We start from the raw sequence: 24,324 nt of genomic DNA, 5'->3' as shown, positions 1-24,324 counted from the left end.
TATCCTGAAAAAGAAGCCCGAGAGCACGACTCACCCAGACTCTGACATTCCCTTAAGAGCTGCAGCAGCCTTTCTCCAACCTGGGGATTCCCCCAGTGAAGACGGATGGGTTTGTGCAGCCAATTCTCCTTGGGGGCGCTGAGCCCGGAGTTCATTTTGCTCCCTGATTTATGAGCCTGGCCGAGGGGCGAATCCCGGCTTGTCGGTGGCAACCAGGCGGAGAAGATTCGGGAAAGCAGCTTCTGTTTCCGGCTTCTTTTCATCCACAAATGCATGCGTGGCCAGGCAGACTGCTGCTGCTGCTATTACTATTATTACTATTATTATTATTGAAAATTGGCTCCTATGTTTTCTGAGTTGCAGGGGCACTCTTGTCTATTTGAACCTGGAGTCAGCGACCGAAGACGAACCCTGCTGGATCAGGCCAAGAGTCCGTCTAGTCCAGCACTCTGTTCACACAGCAGCTAACCAGCTGCCCACGGGAAACCCACAAGCAGGACAGGAGTGCAACAGCACCATGTTCCCCAGCAGCTGGTGCACAGGGGCTGACTGTCTCTGATACTGGAGGCAGCACAGAGCCATCAGGACTAGTAGCCATTGATAGCCTTCTCCTCCAGGGATTTATCTAAGGCCCTATTAAAGCCATCCCAATTGGAAGCCGTGGTAGCGCATTCCATGGTTTGACTATGTGCTGTGACACCATAGCCCAGGACAACACCATAGCCCAGTGGCAGAGCAACTGCTTTGTAGGCAAAAGGTCCCAGGTGCAATCCCTGGCATCTCCGGGCAGGGGCTGAGAAAGATCACGCACACGCCATTTCGAAACCCCAGAAAGAGTACACCATACTGGCAGGGACGGACAAAGAATTTGACCTGCTACAAGGCGGCCTCCTATGGTGCTATCACCAGTAATGATGAACAAGCCATCTTTTGGGGTGGTTTTTCCACCGTTATAAATCTTGCAGGGGAGGAAACATCCCCCAGCCCCCCAGAAGCTTCTGAAGACCCTCAACGTTCTTAGCGACACTGTTCAGGAAACCCAATTGTACCAACATGGCACATCGGAATGTACATGCGCAGAATGTATTTGGCTCCTGGTAGTCACGATTAGGAGCAAAGCAGCCAAGCGAAGGTGGCACAGGAACAGACAAAGGAAAGGGCTCCTTTGCCAAATGCATAATTAAGCTGTGGAACTCACCGCCACAAGAAGCAGGATGGGCACAAATTAGATTGGCTAGGCTTCCGCAACCCGGTGCCCTCTGGATGTTTTGGACTAGAACTCTCAGCATCCCTGACTATCAGCCATGCTGGCTAAGGCACCCTCTGGATATCTTGGATGGGCACAGATGTTGCCCTCTGGATATTTTGGATGGGCACAGATTAGATTAGCTAGGCTTCTGCACAACGGTGCCCTCTGGATATTTTGGACTAGAACTCTCAGCATCCCTGACTACCAGCCGTGCTGGCTGATGGGAGTTGGAGTCCAAAACATCAGGAGAGAGAAGATGGGATTAGACACATGCACAGAGGACGGAGTGATCAGCACCTATGCTAGATCAGTGGATTCTCCATGTGCCAGAGCAGTGCATCTCTAAGTACAAAGTGCTGTGGACAGGTAAGAGGGAGGAGCTGTTGCCGGCACAATTTCCAAAAGGCATTATCCGGCTGACCCGCGCTGGAAGCGGAATACTGGGCCGAGGCAGAACCTTTGCTCCGATCCAGCCAGGCCCTTCTGCCCGCCCCTGTGTGTTTACCTCTTTCTGCACCTCGCTCTTCATCGAGGATATCTTTATCTTCATGTCCTCCAAGTCGTGATCCGGCATGGCGTGGACGTGCGGGCAGGAGTCCAACTCTTCCAGCGACGGGAAGACCAGCTCAGCCAAAGGCACGTACCATTTGCAGTCGTACTGCTGGTGTTTCCTGTGGGAGGGACCGGGGGCGTCAACCCAGGGCAACCCACGCACACGCAAACACACCCTCCAGATCCCTATTCTGGTGCTGCTCTGTTCTGTGCGTGCCCAGGCAACCGTGCCCCTAACGCCCTTGGTTGGCACCCCAGGTGATTTATACACAGGGGCGCCCTTTCTGAAGAAAACTGTGGGCGTGGGTTTTGCACTCAGCAATTAATCTGCAACAAACTATATTATTCATGAAGCAGTGCAGAGACTTCACCAAGTCCTGCTCATTTTCACAGCCACAAGGACTAGCAACTTAAATCTTAAAAAATTAAAATTTTTAACCATCTTTAAAAATTTAATATATTTTTCCAATATATTTAAAAATATTTATGTCATGGAGTTATACACTGCTGAACATATTTTAAAATATTTCTAAGCGGTTCACAAAATACTGCTACAATTGCTATGCTAGCTGGGGTATTCTGGGAGTTGTACTGTTCTTACCTTAAAGTGCTGCATTGTTCTTATCGTAAAGGCAGCCTAAACATCGTTGTAAATCAAACATAATAAATACACATTCCTCCCCACCTATCCCGGCGCCTCACCCCACTCCTGTTTTCTTCAGCTTGGCACAGAGAAGCACATCGGTGAAGAGGAAAACATGACGCAGTTTGCGCGCGCCCTCGGCCAGCTCCACCAAGAAGCCATCTTTGACCAGCTGCCGGGTCTGTGCATGGGAGAGAGAGAGGAAGAGTGCCAGTGAGGAGGCTGAGAGGGAGACACGGGCTCTCCAGATCAGACACAGCGGAGCCCGCTTGGCGCAGGACAGGCGGTGAGCTACGCTGATGCAGAACGAGCTGGCTGGCTGGGGAATGCTGGGAGTTGCAGTTTTCTGTCTAAACATGCACAGGATTGCACCTTTAAGCTATAACCCCATACCTATTTACCCAAGAGTAAGCCCCGCTGAACTCCAAACGGGCTTACTTCGGAGGAGACGTAGATAGGATTGCCCTGTTAGACTGGTTACTTCATTTATCCATTGCTGCTAGAATCTATACGGCTGGTCCATGGAGAAAATAATACATACCGCTGGCTTCGGAATGGCTCAAAAAATAAAACTCGGGGGTAGATGTTGTGCTATTAACTCCGTTAACTCACTACTTCAGCTGCGGCTCAGCAGGAGAGCCTCTATTTGCATGCCGGAGGTCCCGGGGTGGATCCCCAGAAGCATCTCCAGGTCGGGCTGGGGAAATTCCTGCCTGAAACCCCGGAGAGCAGCTGCTGCTGCCAGTCCGTGTGGACAACGCTGGGCTAGATGGACCCAGGGTCTGGCTCAGGAGAAGGCAGCTTTGATTACTTCCGGAATCAAAATGATAGATTTATTAGGAAACAGTCTTCATTTATTACGTTTGGGAATAATGATTTTCAGGATAACATGCGACCGGATGTCTTTTTGTTTCTCAGCGCTCTTAATTAGTGTTGATGACATAAATTGTTTCTATTACTTGTTGGCTTAAAAGGGGGGGGGGGACAAATTCACAGAGAGGTTTACTGACAGCTGTTAGGCTGTGAGAGCTAGAAGGAAACCCCCCAGCATGGAGGGAGTATACCTCCGAACGCTGGGGATCAACGACAAGAGACATATTTCCCCCGAAAAATCAAGTTAAGATTTCAGTCCTCATGATTCTGAATAAACTACCAATTTAACTAGAAACATCAGAAGCTGTTAGGCTTGAGAGCTAGAGGGAAACCTCCCGGTATGGAGGCAGTATACCTCTGAACGCTGGGGACAATGACAGAGAAAGAGAGCTAATGCCTTCCTTCCTGGCTTGGAGGCTTCCATGGAGGATGTCCACTGTTGGAGACAGGATACAGGGCTAGACGAAACCTCGGCCCTTCACCCCTCTGCCACCCAGGCTCCATGGCCTCCTCACCCCATCTCACCACCCCAGTGTGCACACACTTCATCCCCACTTGCCTCTCCTTTGGGAGTGGTGACCGCCGTTCTGCGGGGGTCGATGTCCTCATTGATGCTGGAAAGGAAGTTCTGGGAGATGCGGAGGGCGTCCTGGAGCAGCGGGTAGTCCGGGTGGTCGGAGGGCGTGTGCTTCAGCAGATCCTAGGGTGCCAGGAGAGGGGCATGCCTTCAGAGCAGGGCTGGGCGACCTTATTTTTTTATTCAGGGTCAGGGGCCGCATGCTGGTTGTGGGTGGGGCTAAGCCAAAAAGTGGGTGGGTCACCCCTTTCCTCTTTCGGCCACTGTCTTTCCTGTCTTCCTCTTCCTTCCTGCCTAGCTGTCTGCCAAGGAAGGAACCGATGACTCTTGCCAGAGGACATAGGAACATCAGAAGACCCGTGCTGGATGAGACCAAGAGTCCATCTGGATCAGACCAAGAGTCCGTCGAGTCCAGCATTCTGTTCACACAGGGGCCAACTAGATGTCCCAATGAGATGCCCACAAGCAGGACGCAAGCACAACAGCACCCTCTCACCCACGTTCCCCAGCAACTGGTGTACAAAGGCTTACTAACTCTGATCCAGGAGGTAGCACAGAGCCATCAGGACTAGTAGCCATTGATGGCCTTCTCCTCCAGGAATTTTTCCAGTCCCCTTTTAAAGCCATCCAAAGTGGTGGCCATCGGTACATCTTGTGGAAGTGAATTCCATAGTTTAACTATATTTCCATAGTTTCACGATGAGGTCTAGAACTGATTGCATGCGGAGACTTTTGAAATTATCCCGAGGGCCGCAGGAAATTATCCTGAGGGCCGCAGGTTATCCACCCCTGCTTTAGACTGTAAGCCTGCATACAGGACTTATGTTCTTTCCAATTTTTCATAGCACCAAGCAATTCTAGGTGCTTCACAAGCAACAAAAAAGGAACATAGGAATCTGCATGATACCAGGTCAGATTAAGGATGTTTTAAAAAAAGAAAGGGAAAGATTGAAGGGACAGGCTTTGATTATAAGAGGAGAACAAATCAGTCCCTTATTTTTGAGAAATTGCACACACACTCTCACTCACAGACACACACCCATGAGAGATTTCTGGCCTGGGGGCAGGGGGGGGGGATCCGATGGCAGAAGCCATGAAACATGCGCGACCGCAACCACGGGGCTATACTCACGCGTAACACAGAAGTGCTCCGTGTCACTCGATTTATTGGCTTATACAGCAATGCTAGAAGTGGGGGAGAGACAGAAAGGTAACGGGTGAGATGCACACAAGCAGGGTTCTTGTGCAGCCCTCTGGTTTTCTCTCCTGCTACGCTCCCCTCAACTCTCGGATGCTGCACAAAATGGCCACAGAGTTGGCCATTTCAGAGACAGGTAAGCCCTGTAAGAGTTCTGAAAAGAGTTAGAAACTGATACAGTACAGGTCTCTGACTGGTTTTAAAGCTGCTCTTTCTAATGATTTTAAATAAATTTTTGTAATTCAGGAAACAGTTTACAAAAATAAATTTCTTCCCAACCCTAATATGTCTACAATATGTATTCCAATGCAGAAATAAAAGGCATCTATTTTTCTTTCTCTCCCAAGCTTGAAACACTGACTAATCCAGATCTCAACTGCACTTTTTTTAGGGCACAATCCTATGCATGTTTAGACAGAAAAAAGTCCTACAATTCCCAGCATCCCCCAGCCAGCCATAGCTGGCTGGGGGATGCTGGGAGTTGTAGGACTTTTTTCTGTCTAAATATGTATAGGATTGCACCATCAGTTAGCTTATCCATCTCTGGCATTGTCCAGTGGATTAGCTGTTCCATAATTTGTTTTATTGGGTTGTTCATACCATCAAAATTATGCCATTGAATTTTTGATGTCAGATTTATTGACGTCCCTAATTGAAAATGTTTACTACATTGATTGAATTCATCATTAAGAGACTGCGACCCATATACACTTACAGAACGGAATTGTTTTCCGACATGTTCTTGCTACATTCTTTTAACATTAATTTATTATTGTGGATTACTTATGATAAGGTTTATACCCCACCTTTCGCAAACTGCTTTCTCCCCCAGGGTGGCTTGCATTTTTGCTGGGTTTTGTGTACGTCCCCACGCATGAATGCGCGTGTTTAGAAAAATGGCACTTCAATTAAAATTGAGCCCAAACTAATCTGATAGAGACTTCTGAAATACTGCCATCCACGCCTATTGCTTTTCATCTCACTTGTTGCCTCTGTGGTGAAACTGGTTTTCGAACTGCTACAACCCCCCTAAAAACCTAGGCTGCAAAGTAGACCTGGCGGAGGCAGTCATGTTGGTTTTTCATGTGACTGCCATGCTCACACTTAAAAACTGCAAGAAATGAAAAGAGCTGAACCCCACAGCCCCCAAAACTTGAAGTGACATAGTATAGCAAGAGGGAGGGTTGATTCACACCCTAAAAGAGCAATACCATGAGTTTTGAGAGATAAAAAATGTCCTATAATCCTATGCGTATTTAGAGAAAGTCCCACAATCCTATGCATGTCTAGAGAAAAAAGTCCTACAGTCCTATGCATGTTTAGACAGAAAAATGTCCTACAATCTTATGCATGTTTACCTGTCATAAGATTGCACCCTCTACCTTCCCCTTTGGACAAGAAAGGGGACTAACATATGAAGAACAAGCATGGCCACCCCAGTCACATCTCTAATTTAGACCAAGGCAACAGAGGGGCAAACATATGTGCCATGGGAAAATGATGCTCTTCCATAACACCCCCCTGAACACTGTGTGGGGTGTTGAACTGGCAGTCTACAGGCCCATCACAGCAGCAGCCACTATAGTAATAGTAATACTAATAGTAATAGTAATAATAATAATAATAATCCTCCTCACATCCCATACCTCACCCCCACAAGATTACCCCAAAAGCTCTTCCCCCCACTTTTTTTTAGGATAATGGTGATGTGAGCACCAGTTTTCCCATTCTGCAACAGGAGGGAGGGAATGCGGGGGAAGGAAATACCAAAACATAGGGGAGTCCAGAAAAAGAACAAGAAAAAAAGAGGGGGTGAGGCCTCAAAACAGCGCCCCCTGGAAGCTGCAAACCACAGGGGGCATTTCATGCCTCTAGTCTGAACTGTATCAGCACCATTTTGAGGCTTTGCCTCTTGTTCACACCCATTTGGAGTCATGTTATGAGGTTCCCTTCCCAAGTGCAAGTGTGACCTGTGGGGGTGGGGAATGGGGGATTGGGGGGGTGTCTTCAACTCCCCGCCACCAGGCATTTGAAACTGAACCCAAAATCTGAAATACATTCATGCATTTCACTACACAAAAACATGCACGAAACATAAATGCAAACACACATGCACAAACACACACATACCAAAAACACACACAACGCACACACATACCAAAAACACATGCAACACCCCCCCAAACACACACACACCCAAAACACACACACGTGCACACAACACACACACCCAAAACACATGCGTGCGCATACCCCACAACACACAAAACATACACACAACACCCCCCCCAAAACACAGCACACACAACCCCACAACACACGCACGCGGTTTCCATAGATTTCTGCTTGGTAATTGAAACGGGCTAAAAAACAAACCACCCCGCGCCACGCCGCGCCGCGCCCCGAGGCGCCACACACGCGCGGTTGTCTCGACCCGCTCGAGCCGCCTGCCTCCAATCCCACGTTCCCTAGTTCCCCGTTGCGTCCTCCTCTCGCGTGGGGGGCGTGTGCCGAAGACGCCGCCGAAAGCCAGGGAAGGGGGGATTCCCCACTGCCCTGCCCTGCCGGGGGAGGGAAACATTCCCACCCAGCGGGGACGGACCCTGATATTTTGGTGCCGGAGGCAAAATCTCACACGCACCCCCCGGGCGTGGTACAAACAACGATAACCGGGAAGAATTCGGGGGGGGGGGCGATCGTTTATCCCACAGGCGTCCGCGCGTGTGGCTCAGTGCCGGTTCTTGCCCAGGCGCGAGTGTCGGATCCCCCGCCCCGCTGTCCACCCCGGGCCGCTTCCCCAAGCTGAAGGGAGCGAACGGAGCCTTGCTCCGAGGCAGCCCGAGAGAGGGGAACTCGCCCGCGCCGCCCCCCGGCCGCCCGCCCGCCCCCCGCACGCACACACGCGGCGCGCGAAGGCGACCCGGAGCGCTCGGAGCCGCGCGCGTCCGGAGTCCGCTCGCTCGCCCGCCCGCCCGCCCCAGACCCCCGATGTCGCCCCGCGGGGGCGCAAACAGTGGCGGCGGGCAGGCCACGGGGCAACTGGCGGGGGCGAGGTGCGCCCAGCTGCTCCTAGTGTCCGCCCGGATCCCCCGGTGCCACCTCCTCAGTAAGCCCGGTGGAACAGGGGGCGTGCGACGATCCCCGTTGGAATGGGCGTGAGCGTGGGCGGGCGAGTGTGCGTGTGCCGAGAGCGCGCGCGCGCGCGTGTAAAAAGGATGCTATCAAGAAGAGTCCGCAGGGGACATCTCCAGCCCCAAAACTGTGGGCGCCCCCAGGCAAAAACGGTGCCCCCATGGCGGTGAACACGCGGCCTACCTGACAGCTGGGTGCCCCTTGGCAATCCGGTACCGCCAGGCCCCCGCTGCGGCGGGTGCCCCGGAACACGGGCCGGTGGAACGCGGGAGGGCGGGGCGAGGCGGGAACAGGCGCCCCTCGGACGGGGCCCAGAGGACGCCCGGAGCCGGAGAGCAGGGCTCTGGCGCGCCGGGGAAGCGCGCCGCGGGGGCGGGGCCCGGCCCGGCCCGGCCCCGCGCAGCCCGCCGTCATGGCCCCCGGCCAGGGGCGCCCCAGCCTTGGCGGCGGCGGCGCGGGATGCGCCTCTGCCGCCCTCCCGCCCCCACCCCGGGCAGCTGCGGAGCTTCGGCACGGCCCGACGAGGGGATCTGCTCGCAGAGGGGGCCGCCACGGGGACCGGGTGCCCAGGGCCCGCCCGCCGCGCAGGGGGCGAGCCGGTGCCAGGCCGCGCCGGTCGGGGGCCGCGCCGGGCAGCTGCATCCGGACAGGCCCAGGCAGGGGGCGGAGGCGAGGCCGGCGGGCGCCGGGACCCCTCGCCCGCGGGCACTGGCGCCGGGCGGCTGCCGGGCGCGCTGCCCCCGCGCCCAACGCACCCTTCGCGGGGGGGGCGGGGGAGAAGGCGCCGCGCCGCGCCGCGGGGAACAAAGGGGTGAGCGAGACGCGGCGGCGGCGGCGGCGGCTTGGGCCGCGCGAAGGACCCGCCCGACTGCCCTCGGGCTGGGCCGGCGAAGACGAAGCCCCGGCGCCGCCGCCGCGCCGAGGGGCGCTCGGGAAGCCCCAGGCCCGCCGAGGGGCACCACCCCCGGCTCGCGGCGGGCGGAGGCGGGCAGCCCCCCACGCGCCCACCGTAGGTGCAGCTGCAGCAAAGCCGGACGATCAGCAGCATCTCCATGGCGCCCTCGCCCGGCGCGGCCATCGCGGCCGGCTCCGGCGGCGGTCCAGCGGGCGCCGGCGGCGAGGACGACGAAGCCGGTCGGGGGGGAGCGGGGAGGGGCGCCGCCGGGGGCCGTCAGACGCTGCTGGCCTCCAGCGGAGGCATCGCCCCCGGCCCGGCCCGGCCCGGCCCGCGGGGCTCGGCTTCCCAGCACGCTCCGGCCGCGCCCAGGTCGCAGGCGGCGGACAGGAGCCTCGCGCCTCGCACACGCCCACCCGCGGACGCGCACGCCCGCAGAGAAGAGAATCGATACCTTCCATGGCGACGGAGGCCGGGCTCTCCTTCGAATCCTTCGGCCCCTTGACTTTCAGCTCCTGCCAAGAGGGAACGAGCCGTTAGAGGCCACTGGGGCAGGCGGGCGACAGCCGGTCTGCCGGGCGCACCTGGCCCGGCGGGGAGACCCGGCTTGCTCCCCGGGAGGCGCGCGCGGCAGGGTGCGGAAGCTTTGGTGCTCCAGAGGTCGTCAAACTACAGCGCCCATCATCCCTGACCACTAGCTGTGAGGAGCCCCCAAAGTCCGGAGGATCTCAGGCTCCCCAGCCGTATGGGGATTGCAGCCTCAGTTTCTCAAGTCTGACCGCCTTCCGTTCTTTCTTTTCCCCCTCTCTAAAGTCCCAGGGATCGGATCAACTCTGTGCAAGTCTGAGGAACAATCGCTCTTTTTTTAAAAAGGTGCACCTTAAAAGAGAGTGCACCGCAGAGCATGCACTGAGAAAGGCCCACGGCTAAGGCCAAGCGCACGCACACACAAGTACACACCTGTGAGGGAGGGAGGATTTCAAGAGCAATAAGGCATACTTTCTAAGAAGGGTTGAGCCCAAAAATTTAACCAGAAGGTCGGGTTGGCTTGTTAGTAGGGTTGAGCTGGGGCGCCAAACCTCAGGCCTGCGGCAAAATCTGGGTTTCCCCAGTATGCCACCCCCACTTCCAGCCCCCAACCACTTTCCCCCAACCACCAAGCAGTTGGTTCAGTTTGTTCCCTGCCTTGTCTGTGGGTTTTTCCCCCATTCCCAAAGTTTGAAATGCCACTCCTAATTCTTAGTAACTGCCAGTAAGAGCTTTAAGCTAAAATATGCTGGTAGTTGGGGGATTTTTGCCATGCCCCACCAATGGAATGCAGCCCCGGAGAGCTTCTCTGAAACGGAATTCTGCACCCGCTGGGACCCTCGCAAGCGGATCTAGTGTCTTCTACTTAGGGGACGGGGACAAACTGGCTCAGAAAATGGGGAATCCATTTGCAGCTCGTGACTACTGGCTATGATGAGCTCCTTGATTTTGCTCCCCACGCAGTGTCCCTCCACACCCACCCACTCTGATCCTGGAGGTGACATTCCAGATGCTTCTTACACCCGGACCTTGGGAGCGGAATCAATGAATTAAGCCAACGGATGGGAAAGGCAGTGGTGCAGGATGTCCCCCATGGTCAGGAGGGGGGTGAGGTTTTAGCCCTCTGCACAGTTCCCTCTCTCCTCCCCTTTCTCCCTCTGTCCCACAGCAATTAGAAGTATTTTTTAGAAATGCAGACTGGCTTACATTGCATCATTTATTCATATCATAGCAGGGAGTTGAAACGCACACACATACATAGCCTGGCTCATAACCCCTCTGAAAGTGTGTGTCACATCACCCCCACCCCTGCAGCACACATTTGTAATGCCAGTCGTTTTTCCTCTTCCCTCCCCACCCCTTTTTCCTTTCATGTCGTGTCCTTTCAGATTATAAGCCTGCAGGGAAGGGCTGTCATGTTTTGTCTTGGCTGTAGCTAAGTCACGCCAGGAGCCTTTTTGGCCGAGGAAAGGGATGGAAATTCAATCAATCAATCAATCAATAAAAATGAGCCATTCTGTTTACTGCGTGAGAAGGCAGAGGTCAGCAACTATAGTAAGTCCTGAGCCAAATCCATCCCCATCCAACTGCCAGCCACAGAAGCAGAAGTGGGGTGTAGATGAGAAATATGTTGTATAGCAATGGGATTTGGCAGCATTCCTGCTTTGGAAGGTCCTTGGTGGCACAGACCTGTTGTGATTTGCTTGTATTTCTCTATAAAGCCTCACAGAGACTAGTGGCAGAAACAACAAATTCCCGCTCAGCCATGAATCTAACAGGGTGGCCTCAAGAATGTCCAACTCTCTTACCCCTGGCCTGCCTTGCAGGGCTGTTGTGAGATAAATAAAAACAGGATAAATCCACATACCCGACCTTTGACCTCCGTGGAGGAAAAGAAGGATAAGAAATAGGATTCACAACCCTATGGCTCATTGATTCTTACCTCTGAGATTTTCTGGAACTGGTTGTTGCTTTGACTGCATTTTTCTGCCGTTTCCAGAGCAATTTTGTAGTTGTCCACAAAAGCCTTGTACACTCCCAGCTGGCTGGCCTACAGTGGGAGGCAGGAAACATAGGGTGGGGGGGAAACCAGTAACTTCATTAATTTAGACCAGCTTTCCCAGCCTGGCAGTCTCCAGGTGTCTTGGACTACCGTTCCCATCATCCCCCAGCCAGCATGGCCATCACTCATGTCAGCTGGGCTTGATGGGAGTTGTAGTCCCACACATCTGGAAGGTGCAAGGCTGGGGGGGAAAGGTATAGACTCATAAGTCGCCAACAAACAGCAATTTAAAAAAACCCGACATGGATTCGGAGCCGCGTCCGTTCGGCACTGAAAGCAATCCATGGTGCCCGTTTAAAAACATTTACGATGCACACACGTGGCCGCTTGCCCCAAAGACGAAGAATTTCAGATGACGGATCCCTGAACGAGAAGCGAAGAAATCCAACGATTTCTTGAACTGACCAACGATGAATACCGAGGGCCAAAAGAGGCATTTGGGGTCTCCTGTCTCCTTTAATCCCTTTGACAAGCTGCTGTGTGTGCTTTTAGAGTTGGAAGGGACCTCGAAGTTCCTCTAGTCCAACCCCCTGTTCCCTGCAGGCTCTGCACTGCAGGGTGCAACAACAGCATCCCTGGCAGAGGGCTGCCCAGGCTGGGCTTAAACGCCCCCAGTGAAGGAGAGCCCGCCCCCGCCCAAGACAGCCTGTCCCACTGCTGAACAGCTCCCACTGTCAGGATGTCTCTCCTAATGTTTAGCCAAAAGCTGCTTCCCTGCAATTTCCGAATTCTGGTCCTGCCTCTGGGAGCAACAGACAACAAGCCTGCTCCATCTTCTGCGTAGCCCTTTAGACCTTTGAAGGCCATTCTCCTGTCTCCCCTTCACTTTCCCTTCTCCATGCTAAACACAGCTCCTTCCATGGTTCCTCGGAGGACCTGGTTTCCAGACCCCACACCATCCTGCTCGACCTCTTCTGGACACACTCCAATTTGTCAATGACCTTCTTAAAGTGGCGCACCCAGACGTCCTGATCTAAACCCGCCACCACCCTGCCATCCTGCTCTTTGCCCCTTGAGGACAAACATACGGGTACATCACAGATCATGGACTGCACTTTCACCGGGCGCTTTCAATATTTATACCTCACCTCCTTTGTAAAACCGAGGACCAGTCAACAAAACAGGGATATCTTCTCTGACTACATCCTTCTAAAATATAATAATCGCAGATCATACAACAATTTCCCCCAAAAGTGGCCCAAAGAGAAAAATATAATGCTTGGTATGTTGAAGCTCACAGTTGAGTTGAAGTATCTGAAACATAAGATACCATAGAGCTAATTTTACACCGGAGTGGAAGGCTATATGTTACACAGGAACACGTAACCTTCCGGATGTTGTTGGACTGCAATTCCCATCAGCCCTAACCAGCATAGCCAACAAGGAAGGCTGATGGGAGTTGCAGTCCACAACATCTGGAGAACCGCCTGTTCTCCACCCCAGTTTTACGCCTTTAAGCAAGGACCCATCTGTCTGCACAAAAACATCTTTCACTTTTAACAGATGTTATTTTGGAAGAAACCACTTCCATTTAATATTTGGGTCGTGTAGTTTTTTTGTGGTTTTTTTTTACAAAAATTGCCACTATATATTATATGCGTGCATTGTAAGTCACTTCAGAAAACTGGTTGGAAGGATGGGGTGTAAATAATTTAAAAACAACAAGCAGCAAAAGAAACCCCAAAACAAGCCCACAACGTATAACAAGAAACCCCCAAGAGGCACCTTCTGTAACATTTACTCTGATCCTGAACACAACATTTTGGCAACTCTCTCCATATCCACCGGAGTGGTTTTATTCCAGCTAAACGGGCAGATGGTTGTTTGTCTGTTTTTTAGTGGCACTTATATATCACTTAATATAATAAAGTCTCCATTTCCATTTCACAGCAACAGCAACCAGGCTTCTGAAGTCAACACGATGTCTGGGGTGCTCTTAAAGGCACCAAGCAGACGCAGATAGTTTTTATGCTATAGACACCCCCCGTTTTCCAGCTCCATAAAACAACTGCAGAAGCAGTTCGGTCTTAATTCCAGGACTGGAAAAACTTGTCTGCTGCCCCCACAGTTCTCCCAAAACTTTGGTAATCTATTTAGAGCTTGCTGAAGAACACGCACGGAACAGGGTGGGGTGTGTGAGTTTTTTTCCCAGCCTGGATAATTGTTTGACCTGATTTCATTTAATTAATAAATATCTCATCTGCAAGAAAGGTTGCCGTGGCTCTGGGTTTTGGGCTCACTCAGGAAGCTATGCAGCTGGGGAAAGAGGAAGAGAAAGCGTGCCAGGCTCCAGTCTACACAGAGGAACGGACTGTGAAAACAGCCGGGTAAAAGTCTATCCTCGCTGGATCAGACCACAGGCCTGCTCATAGAGGCCAACCAGATGCCTCAGTGGGGAAGCCCACAAGCAGGATGTGAGCGCAATAGCACCCTCCCGTCCATCTTCCCCAGCACCCTGCCTCCGATGCTGGAGGTAATATATAGTCATCATGACTAGTAGCCAGTGACAGACTTCATCCTCCTCGGTACATTTGTATAATCTCCTTTTCAGGGCATCCAAGCTGGCGGCCCCATCACCACATCTTGTAGCTGCAAACCCTACAAATGGTGCGGTGTTTGAAGTCTTTCCTTTGGTCTGTCCCGGTCCAATTTTACTAGACCACTCTGAGTTTTAGAACGAGGAGGGAGGGAGAAAAACCTCTCATTCCACACCATGTATAGTTTTTATCATGTCCCTTCCCCGCCATAGCCGCCCTGTTTTTCTACCGTAAAAAGCCCCAAAGCTGCTAGCTTTTCCTTGGGCGGGTGTGGCATGATGCAAACAGCTGCACACACAAAGCCTCAGTGCTCTCCCCCAGCCCCTTCTATAACCATGGTTAAATGTTATATCTGAATGCCTAAACCATGGTTAAGTATCGGATGCAAAATCATGGTTTGTATCGGATTTATTCATGCTATTCGTTGTTAAGGCTGGTTCTCCAACTTTCCAGCCTCTCCGATCGGACCCACATCTATTTTCCAGGGTACTGGATATATTCCCCCGGGCCCTGAGTGTCCTTTGGTGTGAGTGGACTTCCCCCCTCTTCCCCCTTAGCTTAATTGCTACACAGTGGGTCAATTTTTCAAGGGGGGTGACAGCTGGGGGGAAAATTAACCCCCCCCACACACACACACAGAAATCTCCCCCTGCATGATAATTAAGCTTAGGGGGAAAACACCTTCTTCCATTGGTTTGGGATTGCCTGGAGCAGGGTGCAAATGAATTCAAAGAATTTCATTTTATTTGAGGCAACTGGGCTGAGAAATGAGTTGCCTGGTTTTGCCACCTGAACCCAAGTCATGATTTTGACATTTGCATATACCGAGGTCGATCAACGTATGGAAATTTTATGCAGATGGGGGTCCCTTGAGCCAGCCCCCGGATCTTGAAAGTGCCTAGCAACATCAGTGCCAGACAAACAGACATCTCAAGGGGCAGCGAGCTAAGCTATGGTTTCACTGTATGTTTGTCTTATCCGTGGTGAAAGGTGGAACCCCATGGACCTCTCTGGTTTATTTCATTCCTTGAGAGTTTTTTAAAACAAAAAATTAACTGGGAGGCTGATCCAGCTCCATCTTTATTGGGGTTCAAAAGAGTGGCTCTGTATTTGGGGGCTGAGAGACCCCACCTCTCTGCCTCGGACTCAGGTTATATCTGGCAAGTTACTCAAACTTTTAGGCCTTCTAGGAAATGAGTGTTTTGTGGCCAGCCACGTTGGCAGCCGTTTAATGAACAGCCAAGCCCACCTGCCCCTGTGCCAGACATTTTGTGAGAGTGCTCATGACTCAAAATTCCAAATGTGCCCACCGACCCCTGCATTGCATCTGCACCAGGGCCACCAATGACGCTTCCACACGGAGCTAAAGCTTGGGTGGGGAAAGAAATAACAGGAATCAAGGAGCAGACAGAGAGCCGACTGCACTCACCAGCTTCTGGAAGAGGTGGCCGAGGATGACGCTGCTGTCCCAGTTCTGAACTTGGGGCCAAAGGCTGTCGTAGAACTCCTTGTGCATCTCGTAGAGGTCCTGGATCTTGTAGAAGATGGTGTCGATCTGCTGGATTGTGAGGACTGGCTGGGAGGTGGTGGCTGTTGCCTTCAGAGGCTTCATGGGCTACAGAGAGAGGAGGAGATGGAGGGGAGGAGCTGTCAAAGAGAGCAGTGCTGCAAACCCCTGCCCCCTTGTAAACTGGCGTTCGCAAAGAGGAGTCTAGAAAAGTTACTAGTCCTCATGCATGTACTAACTGACATAGGAAATGGCTTTGGGTTGAGTCAGAGCACTGGTTCATTTCTCCCAGCCTTCCTCAACCTTGCATCCCTCAGATGTGTTGGACTACAACTCCCAGCTATCTGGCCTTCTGGGGCTCCCCAGATGGCCTTGGCCCTTCCCCTGGCCACACCCTTTTCCCCTGACCACCCATCACTGCTCTGCTTTTGGGCAGTGCTTTCCCCATTCTGAACGGTTGAAATGCCTCTCCTAAGATGAAATGCCTCTCCGGTATATGCAAATGTCTGAACGGTTGAAATGCCTCTCCTAAGATGTAGTTACTGGCAGGAACAGCTTAAGCTGCAGTATGCTGGTATTTGGGGGGCCAGGCCCCACCTGCTTCTATGAAACCAAATTCTCTGGAGCTAAAACAAATTCAACATCCCTGACCTAGACCAATATTCATGGTCACTCTCCAAAACAGCAAGCAGGGGAGGGACTTTCCCATTGTTGGCTACCTGATAATTTTTTTAACTGGAGTTGCCAGGATCAAACCTTGGACCTTTGACATGCAGAACAGGGGTTTGGCCACTAAGCTAGAGTCTCTGCCCTATTTGTTTCACAAATGCCTGCCTGCTGCTTGGAAAACTTCACCTGACAGTTACCCCCTGCAAAACAGGATCCACTGTGGATCGAAACCCTTGAACACACCTCTCCTCTGGGGAGGAGGGGAGTTAGGAGGAAACGCTTCTTCCTGAATGGGTCATCTCTCAAGGCCCCATTCCCACATGCACGTTCCCTCGCCTGAAAGCAAGAACTGACGACTTGGTTGGACTGCAGCAGATGCGGCTTTTAATTTCACCTCGAACCCAGTTTGTGCGTCAACTAGTGCAGAGGGATTAAAAGGAGATACACACGTGTGTGAAGCAGCCCTACGTCACCCCCAAGGGAATATTGCAAAACCTACATTGCACCCACGCCTTATCCTGAGGTGTGGCCGTTTTAACGCCACAGAAGAAAGATGCTACACAGGGGAAAGACGCGTCAGAGCAGAAAAACAATTCAAATTCTGCACCCAGAGGGGAAAATAAACTGGATCCTGCAACTGGAATAAATTATGGAAGTCAACCACATGACACACGTATTTTGCATAATTTATTCCGAGAGCGGGGCAGACGGAGAAGCGATGTACAGGCAACTCATGCAGCTGGCACTCGGGCCTCTGAGATTTCATCAGGGGTTACCCATGCATTTCCCCCCCTAGCATATCTTTGTAGCCATGAGGACTAGGAACATGCTTTCTGTTCTAAAAAATGGATGCCGAGATCCTAAGGAACCGGGGTCTCACACCATGTACCACATTTTGCCCCCTTTGCTGGGTTCCCACAGAATCGCAGCAGGGGACCATATCCTATAAATTTGTTAAAGTGCCCCCAGCCAGGAAGACCTCAACCCCCCCCCCCCCACCCTAGATCCTAAAACCAGACAGTCCCACAGACAGCTCTGTGGATACAAAAACCATTTCCAGTTAAACACTCGTAAGAGCCTAAGAAGAGGCCTGCTGGATCAGACCAAGGGTCCATCTAGTCCAGCATTCTGTTCACACAGGGGCCACAGGAAACCCACAAGCAGGACATGAGTGCAGCAGCACCCTCCCACCCATGTTCCCCAGCAACTGGTGTATATAGCATACTCCATCTGATCCTGAAGATAACATAGAGCCATGAGGACTAGTAGCCAGTGATAGCTTTCTCTTCCATGTATGTGTCCAGTCCCCTTTTAAAGCCATCCAAACTGGTGGCCATCACTACACATTGTGGAAGTAAGTTCCACAGTTCAACTCTGTGCTGTGTGAAGAAGTCCTTCCTCTTCTCTGTCCTGGATTTCCCACCTTTCAGCTTCATCGGAGGACCCCTTTGGGTTCTAGTGTTATGAGGGAGGGAGAAAATGTCTCCCTCTCCACTTTCTCCACACCAGGCGTAATTCTGTACTCCTCTATCACGTCTCCCCAAACAGTCCCAGATGTTGTAACTCTTCCTCATAGGGGGGTTGCTCCAGCCCCTTGATCCTTTTAGCTGCCCTTTTCTACAGCATCTCCTGCTCCAAAATATCTTCTCTGAGGTGCAACTGTCAGAACCGTACGCAATTTTCAAAGTGCAGTTGCACTGGAGATTTGTTTACAGGCAGGATGATCTTGGCAGTTTTGCTTTCAGTTCCTTTTCTAATTATCCCCAACATGTCCCCAAAGGAAGAGCCAAAGCCAAGATGTTATGCACAACACACACCCCACGCCGCCTCTCCACAACAGAACAACCATTTCCCATTTGCACATCCTTCTCAAGGTTTCCCATCACACCGAAATACGGAAGGAGCAGCGCACATCAGCAACCATCCCACGTGGGCATTGCGCAAGGCCGGCCGGCTCTCACTCAGCCATCAGGCTCAAAAGGGGAAGAAGGAGCTTTACATACAGCCAAAAGGGGCACTTTCAAGATGAGGCCATGAAGAGGTCTCTGTGAGCGACATTACCGCCATTATCTATTAAGAACTGCAAGATCCCTGCCAGCTTAAAGGACTTAAAAAGAAGATTAGACAATTAGTTCAGGAAACTAAATAGCACCTCTACATGCAGGGAGTATCAGATGCTTGAGCCAGTAATGTGCAGCCTTTCCCAACTTTTGTTGTTTATTCGTTCAGTTGCTTCCGACTCTTCATGACTTCATGGACCAGCCCACGCCAGAGCTTCCTGTCGGCCGTTGCCACCCCCAGCTCCCCCAAGGTTGAGTCCGTCACCTCCAGAATATCGTCCATCCATCTTGCCCTTGGTTGGCCCCTCTTCCTTTTGCCTTCCACTTTTCCTAGCATCAGCACCTTCTCCAGGGTATCCTGTCTTCTCATGATATGGCCAAAGTACTTCAGTTTTGCCTTTCATATAATTCCCTCAAGTGAGCAGTCTGGCTTTCTTTCCTGGAGTATGGACTGGTTTGATCTTCTTGCAGTCCAAGGCACTCTCAGAATTTTCCTCCAGCACCACAGTTCAAAAGCATCTATCTTCCTTCGCTCAGCCTTCCTTATGGTCCAGCTCTTGCAGCCATAGGTTACTATGGGGAATACCATTGCTTTCACTATGTGGACCTTTGTTGTCAGTGTGATGTCTCTACTCTTCACTATTTTATCAAGATTTGTCACTGCTCTCCTCCCAAGAAGTAAACGTCTTCTGATTTCCTGGCTGCAGTCAGCGTCTGCAGTAATCTTTGCGCCTAGAAAGACAAAGTCTGTCACTGCCTCCACGTTTTATCCCTCTGTTTGCCAGTTATCAATCCAGCTGGTTGCCATAATCTTGGCTTTTTTGAGGTTTAACTGCAAGCCAGCTTTTGCACTTTCTTCTTTTACCCTCATCATGAGGTTCCTCAGCTCCTCCTCGCTTTCAGCCATCAAAGTGGTATCATCTGCATATCGGAGATTGTTAATGTTTCTTCCAGCGATTTTAACTCCAGCCTTGGCTTCTTCAAGCCCAGCACGTCGCATGATGTGTTCTGCGTACAGGTTGAATAGGTAGTGTGAGAGTATACAACCCTGCCGTACTCCTTTCCCAATCTTAAACCAGTCCGTTGTTCCATGATCTGTTCTTACGGTTGCTACTTGGTCATTATACAGATTCCTCAGGAGGCAGACAAGATGACTTGCTATCCCCATACCACCAAGAACTTGCCACAATTTGTTATGATCCACACAGTCAAAGGCTTTAGAATAGTCAATAAAACTGAAATAGATGTTTTTCTGAAACTCCCTGGCTTTCTCCATTATCCAGCGGATATTGGCAATTTGGTCTCTAGTTCCTCTGCCTTTTCTAAACCCAGCTGATACATCTGGCAATTCTCGTTCCATGAATTGCTGGAGCCTACCTTGCAAGATCTTGAGCATTACCTTACTGGCATGTGAAATAAGTGCCACTGTTCGATAGTTGGAACATTCTTTGGTGCTTCCCTTTTTTGGTATGGGGATATAAGTTGATATTTTCCAATCTGTTGGCCATTCTTGTGTTTTCTAAATTTGCTGGCATATGGCACTTTCCCAACTTGGTCTCCTCCAAATGTGTTGGACTGCAACTCCCAGCTGGCTGGGGCATGCTGGGAGTTGTAGTCCAACACATCTGGAGGGCACAAGATTGAGGAAGGCAAGCAACGCGTATACCGCCCTGGGCTGCCTAGCTGGTTGCCGTGGAGGAGGCAGAAGGGCTGGATGTGATGCAGCTTTGGTCCAAGAGATCTTTTCAATGAAAGCTTTAAAAAATAGAACTTCCTCGTTCAACAGCGGTCTACCTGTAGGTACCAGATTTAGCGGGACCAAACACAGGCAATTGCTATCTCCTCTGCACCCCATTTGTAAGCTTTCCAGAAGGAACTGGTTGGCTGCTGTTGGACAAACAAACAGGACGCCGGACTAATCGGAGCCTTGGTCCAATCCAGCGATGTGGTTTTTACATCCTTAGCTGCTTCAATCTTCTCCTTCCTTTCCCACCATCCTGGGATTCATTTATTATTTATTTTATTTACTTGTACAAATTTTATTCCCTGCTTTCCATTACAAAATAATCCCAAAGTAGGGAACAAAAACCAATCAAGCACAGTCAAATCATCCAAACATCGACCAATAAAACAGTCTATAAAACAGACTACATATCTGGTGGTCTGCAAAATGGCGCCCACGGGGCTGCCTGCCCCTCTGGATTTTTATTTTATTTCTTAAGTGTGTTTAATTTAAAAACTGTTTTAACCAGAACCTGGCAGGCTGCAATGCGAAGGACTGCCCTCCAGGGCCATCTTTATTTGGACTGAAAAGAGTAGTTTTGAGTTTTGGAGGTCAGACCCCCACCTCTGCCTGTACTTTGTGCCTTGAGAATGTTAAGTTTATTTTAGCCACATCAGTTCACCATCTGGGAAATTAAGTGTTTTGTAAATGGCCGTGCCCTACATAGCAGCCATTTTAGGAATGGACAAGCCCCCACCCTCCCCATGGTAGCCATTTTGTGAGAGTACCCACAACACTCTCCCAAAATTCCAAAGGTGCCCACCAACCCAAAAAGACTGGGGACCCCCTGCTATATATCTTCATGGGAGCATAACCCAGTGACTTGTGTTATTCTCTGATCATACCCCTGTTTTCCCACCATTGGGACTTACCAGCAATAGTGCTTCCAGCTGGTTAATGTACATTTCCTCGCTGATCAGGAAATCCTTGAGCACCAACCAACGCATGTCCACACCTTTCCTGGCATCCCGGTCACCCTACAAAGATGAAAGTATAACGTTAGAAGGGGTCTGGATCTCAAGTCAGGTAGAACCAAAGCTTAACTGCAAGCAGATCAAAAAAGTAATACCTAAAAACAGCGCTGTGAAAAAAAACAGCAAGATTAGCCCTTAAAAATCCCTAACCAGCCCCCAAAAGCATCAAAACAGGGAGCAAATTTAGTCTGCACAGAGCAAGCGATAACAGAAGTGTTTTTTTCAAAGTATTTCATATACACTTTCCCCAGTAAGCCTCACAACCTCCCATAATAATAAGCCAGTATTATCATCCCCCATTAGATAGGCAGTGTCAGAGCGGACACTGAGGCCATAGAATCCCAGAGTAGTTCTGATTCTGAGGAAGAGCAGTCGCTCCTGGATGAGGAGCGCACTCCTCTTTCCCAGGGCCAACAGCTGACGGAGATTGCTCCCACCAGCATTCCTAGCTTAGATAGCAGTCCGGGGAGTGACAGAGCGCAGGAAGCAGACTTGATGGACGCGCAACGCCGACGCAGGGCGCGGCGACAAATGCTGTGCCCAGAGGATCCAAGGAAAAAGGGGAGGGACTCTCCCTAGTCCTTAAGTTCAGGGGTCTACCAGTAATTCCTTTTCAAACGGGGACCAACTGTTCCAACTTAGGGCATAGGTACTTTGCTGCTCATATCTAGTTGCTAACGGTAGAGTTGTTAAGTTGTAAAAGAGGAATAAAGCTTTGAAAAGAATCCATTTGTCTGTGTCTGGACTTGGCTACTGGATTAGACTGAGAGAGGCCTCCAAGGAGCCCTTGACAGACAGTTTGGTTAAGGCAGGGGGTGTGTGGAACTTCAGGTCTGAGGATAAAATCTACCCCTCTGGTGGTCCCAATTTGGCCCTGGTGGGTTCCCTAGAAGGTCCCACCCTTTCCCCTGGCCACACCCCCTTTCCACCAACCACCAATCATTTCATGGTTCCCCAGCTTTGGTGAGTTTTTTCCCCATTCTAAGAAGTTGAAATGTTCTCTCCTAAGATTTGGCCACTGGCAGGTGTAAGCTAAAATATGCTGGTATTTTGGCTACACCCATTTTGCCTTTGGCCCGCCCACCGCTGGAACGCGGCACCCCAGAGTTTCTCTGGCCCTTGGGCTGAACGAGGTTCCGCACCCCTGTCTTAAGGCCACCTGGTTGAGTCTGTGGTGGAGGTGAAATCTGAATCCAGGACCTTCACAGTGCATATCCCTTGCCGCCACCTTATGCTCCATCAGCAATCTCTCTCTCTCTGATGCACGGACGCACAAAAGGGACCCCCGATCCTTTGGAAAGGCCCCCTAACCAGCCAAAGCTTCTCAATCCTGCTTTTAATACTTTTTCAACCACTGTTTTGTTTGTTTTTTATAGCACAGCTTGTTTTTAGGGCCTTCCGTGGTCTTGGCTCGGCTGTGTTCTCCCGTTTATAAACTGCCATTGCAAACCATCCTAAGATGAATATATTTGCAAAAGGCGGCGTGTATATAAACGTTTCAAAACTGTCTCTCTCTTTCAGGCAAGACCCCCGATCCTGTGGAAGGATCTCCTAACCAGCCAAAGCCCCCTGATTCCATTTTTAACGCTCTGTAAGCCACCAGTTCTTTTTATGGCGCAGCTTGGTTTGAGTGCCTTGCGTGGTTCAGGGGCAGCTGCATCTTGCCGTTTCTAAACTTGTGTTGCAAACCATCCCAGGATGTCAATTCACAAATATAAATGTTCCAAATCAATAAATAAAATGGAGCACGGGTGGGCGGCACACTTTCAAATGCAAAACAGGCATGAGTCAAACACAAACGGCCCATTCCTCAAAACCCAGAATCCTTAATTCTGCAGACCAGCCTTCCTCACCCTGGCACCCTCCTGGTGTCTAGGACTACAAGTCCCACCATCCCCAGCCAACATGGCCATGAGGTGGCTGACTGAGGATGATGGGAGTTGTAACCCAACACAACTGGAAGCTGCCCGGCTGGGAAAGGCTGCTGTAGGCAATTAAGGTTTGGGGGGGGGGGGAGAAGTTAAAATATCTTGGACTCTTTCATCCACCTCCTCACCTTCTTCTGCCTCACCTCTGTCCCAAACTCTGCCGCCCAAATTATTCTCCCCTCCTGTCATTCTGCGTTTTCCCCCAAATCCCTCTGTCAGCTTACAATGCCCCGTGGCCAGCACAAACCCCTCCTCCTCACCTTTAAAGCGGGTGTGTTGAACCTTAGGCCCATGGGCCAAATTCAACCCTCCAAAGTTCCCGAGAGTGCCCCACCCCCTTCCCCAACTGCCAATCATTTGATGGTTTCCTGGCTTTTACACACACACACACACACACCTACCTCTAAATGGTTGAAATGCCTCTTCTAAGGCTTAGTTTGAAAAGGTTTGACACCCCTGCTTTAAAAGGTCTCCTCTTGGCCCTAATTTCCTATCATATCCTTACCCCCAGCATCCAAAAGGGACCTGGCCATTTCCCCCTTGCTGCTCCTTATCTTTGGCGCCCCATCCCAGAAAGCCAACATATCTCCCCACCCCACCCTCTTTTCTCTCTCTGTTCCTTCCAATCCACCCTGAAGACCTGCTTAGACCACAGAGACCTGGGTTCAAATCCCTACTCGGCCACAATGCATACAGGGTATCCGTGGGCCAACTGCCCTCTTTTTCTCTCCAGCCTCACCCACCTCACAGAGTCGTTGTGGGGATCAAAAGGACTACATTCCCATGCCAGCTGCCCTGAACTCCATGGAAGAAGGGTACGCTATAAATATGAAAAATAAACAGACTGCTCTGGCTCAACCAACACAAACACGATGGAGGTGCGACTGCATTTCCTTAAAATTCCCCTCCACTTTTCCAGATTTAGACTGCAAACTTCGTAGGGCCCTCTTAGCCTCCTGGCCTTAATCCGAGGGTTTTGTTGTTGTTGTTCTTTCTCTCTCCCCCCGCCCCATAAATTCCCACGCGATCAAACCTGCTGGAGCTCGACTCGCTTCCCCTTCTGCGGTCCCACGTCAACTTTCCACCCACTCAGTGCCTTGGGCACCCCACGGCTCCAACCCGCTCCCCCCCATCAGCCATGCAAATCCTGGGGAACA

At 51.2% G+C, this 24,324-nt stretch overlaps 1 protein-coding gene across 2 annotated transcripts in view; it reads right to left on the bottom strand.

Moving 5' to 3' along the window:
* Positions 1-24,324, bottom strand: part of ABR (ABR activator of RhoGEF and GTPase) — a 112,306-nt gene that overhangs the window by 39,963 nt on the left and 48,019 nt on the right. For both annotated transcript variants that reach the window (XM_084823178.1, XM_084823177.1), the window contains exons 3-10: positions 21,138-21,242; positions 15,676-15,861; positions 11,590-11,697; positions 9,574-9,634; positions 5,027-5,079; positions 3,877-4,017; positions 2,504-2,625; positions 1,755-1,920 (exon numbers count right to left, since the gene is read on the bottom strand). In XM_084823178.1, the coding sequence (XP_084679304.1) occupies positions 1,755-1,920; positions 2,504-2,625; positions 3,877-4,017; positions 5,027-5,079; positions 9,574-9,634; positions 11,590-11,697; positions 15,676-15,861; positions 21,138-21,242 (942 nt within the window). The remainder of the gene's footprint in view (positions 1-1,754; positions 1,921-2,503; positions 2,626-3,876; positions 4,018-5,026; positions 5,080-9,573; positions 9,635-11,589; positions 11,698-15,675; positions 15,862-21,137; positions 21,243-24,324) is intronic.

The sequence above is a fragment of the Heloderma suspectum genome, chromosome 16 (genome assembly GCF_057233095.1).
Source record: "Heloderma suspectum isolate Gila_16-S chromosome 16, 16-S_ref, whole genome shotgun sequence".
In the NCBI taxonomy this organism is placed as follows: Eukaryota; Metazoa; Chordata; class Lepidosauria; order Squamata; family Helodermatidae; genus Heloderma; species Heloderma suspectum.
This window is presented reverse-complemented; position numbering and strand designations above follow the sequence as displayed.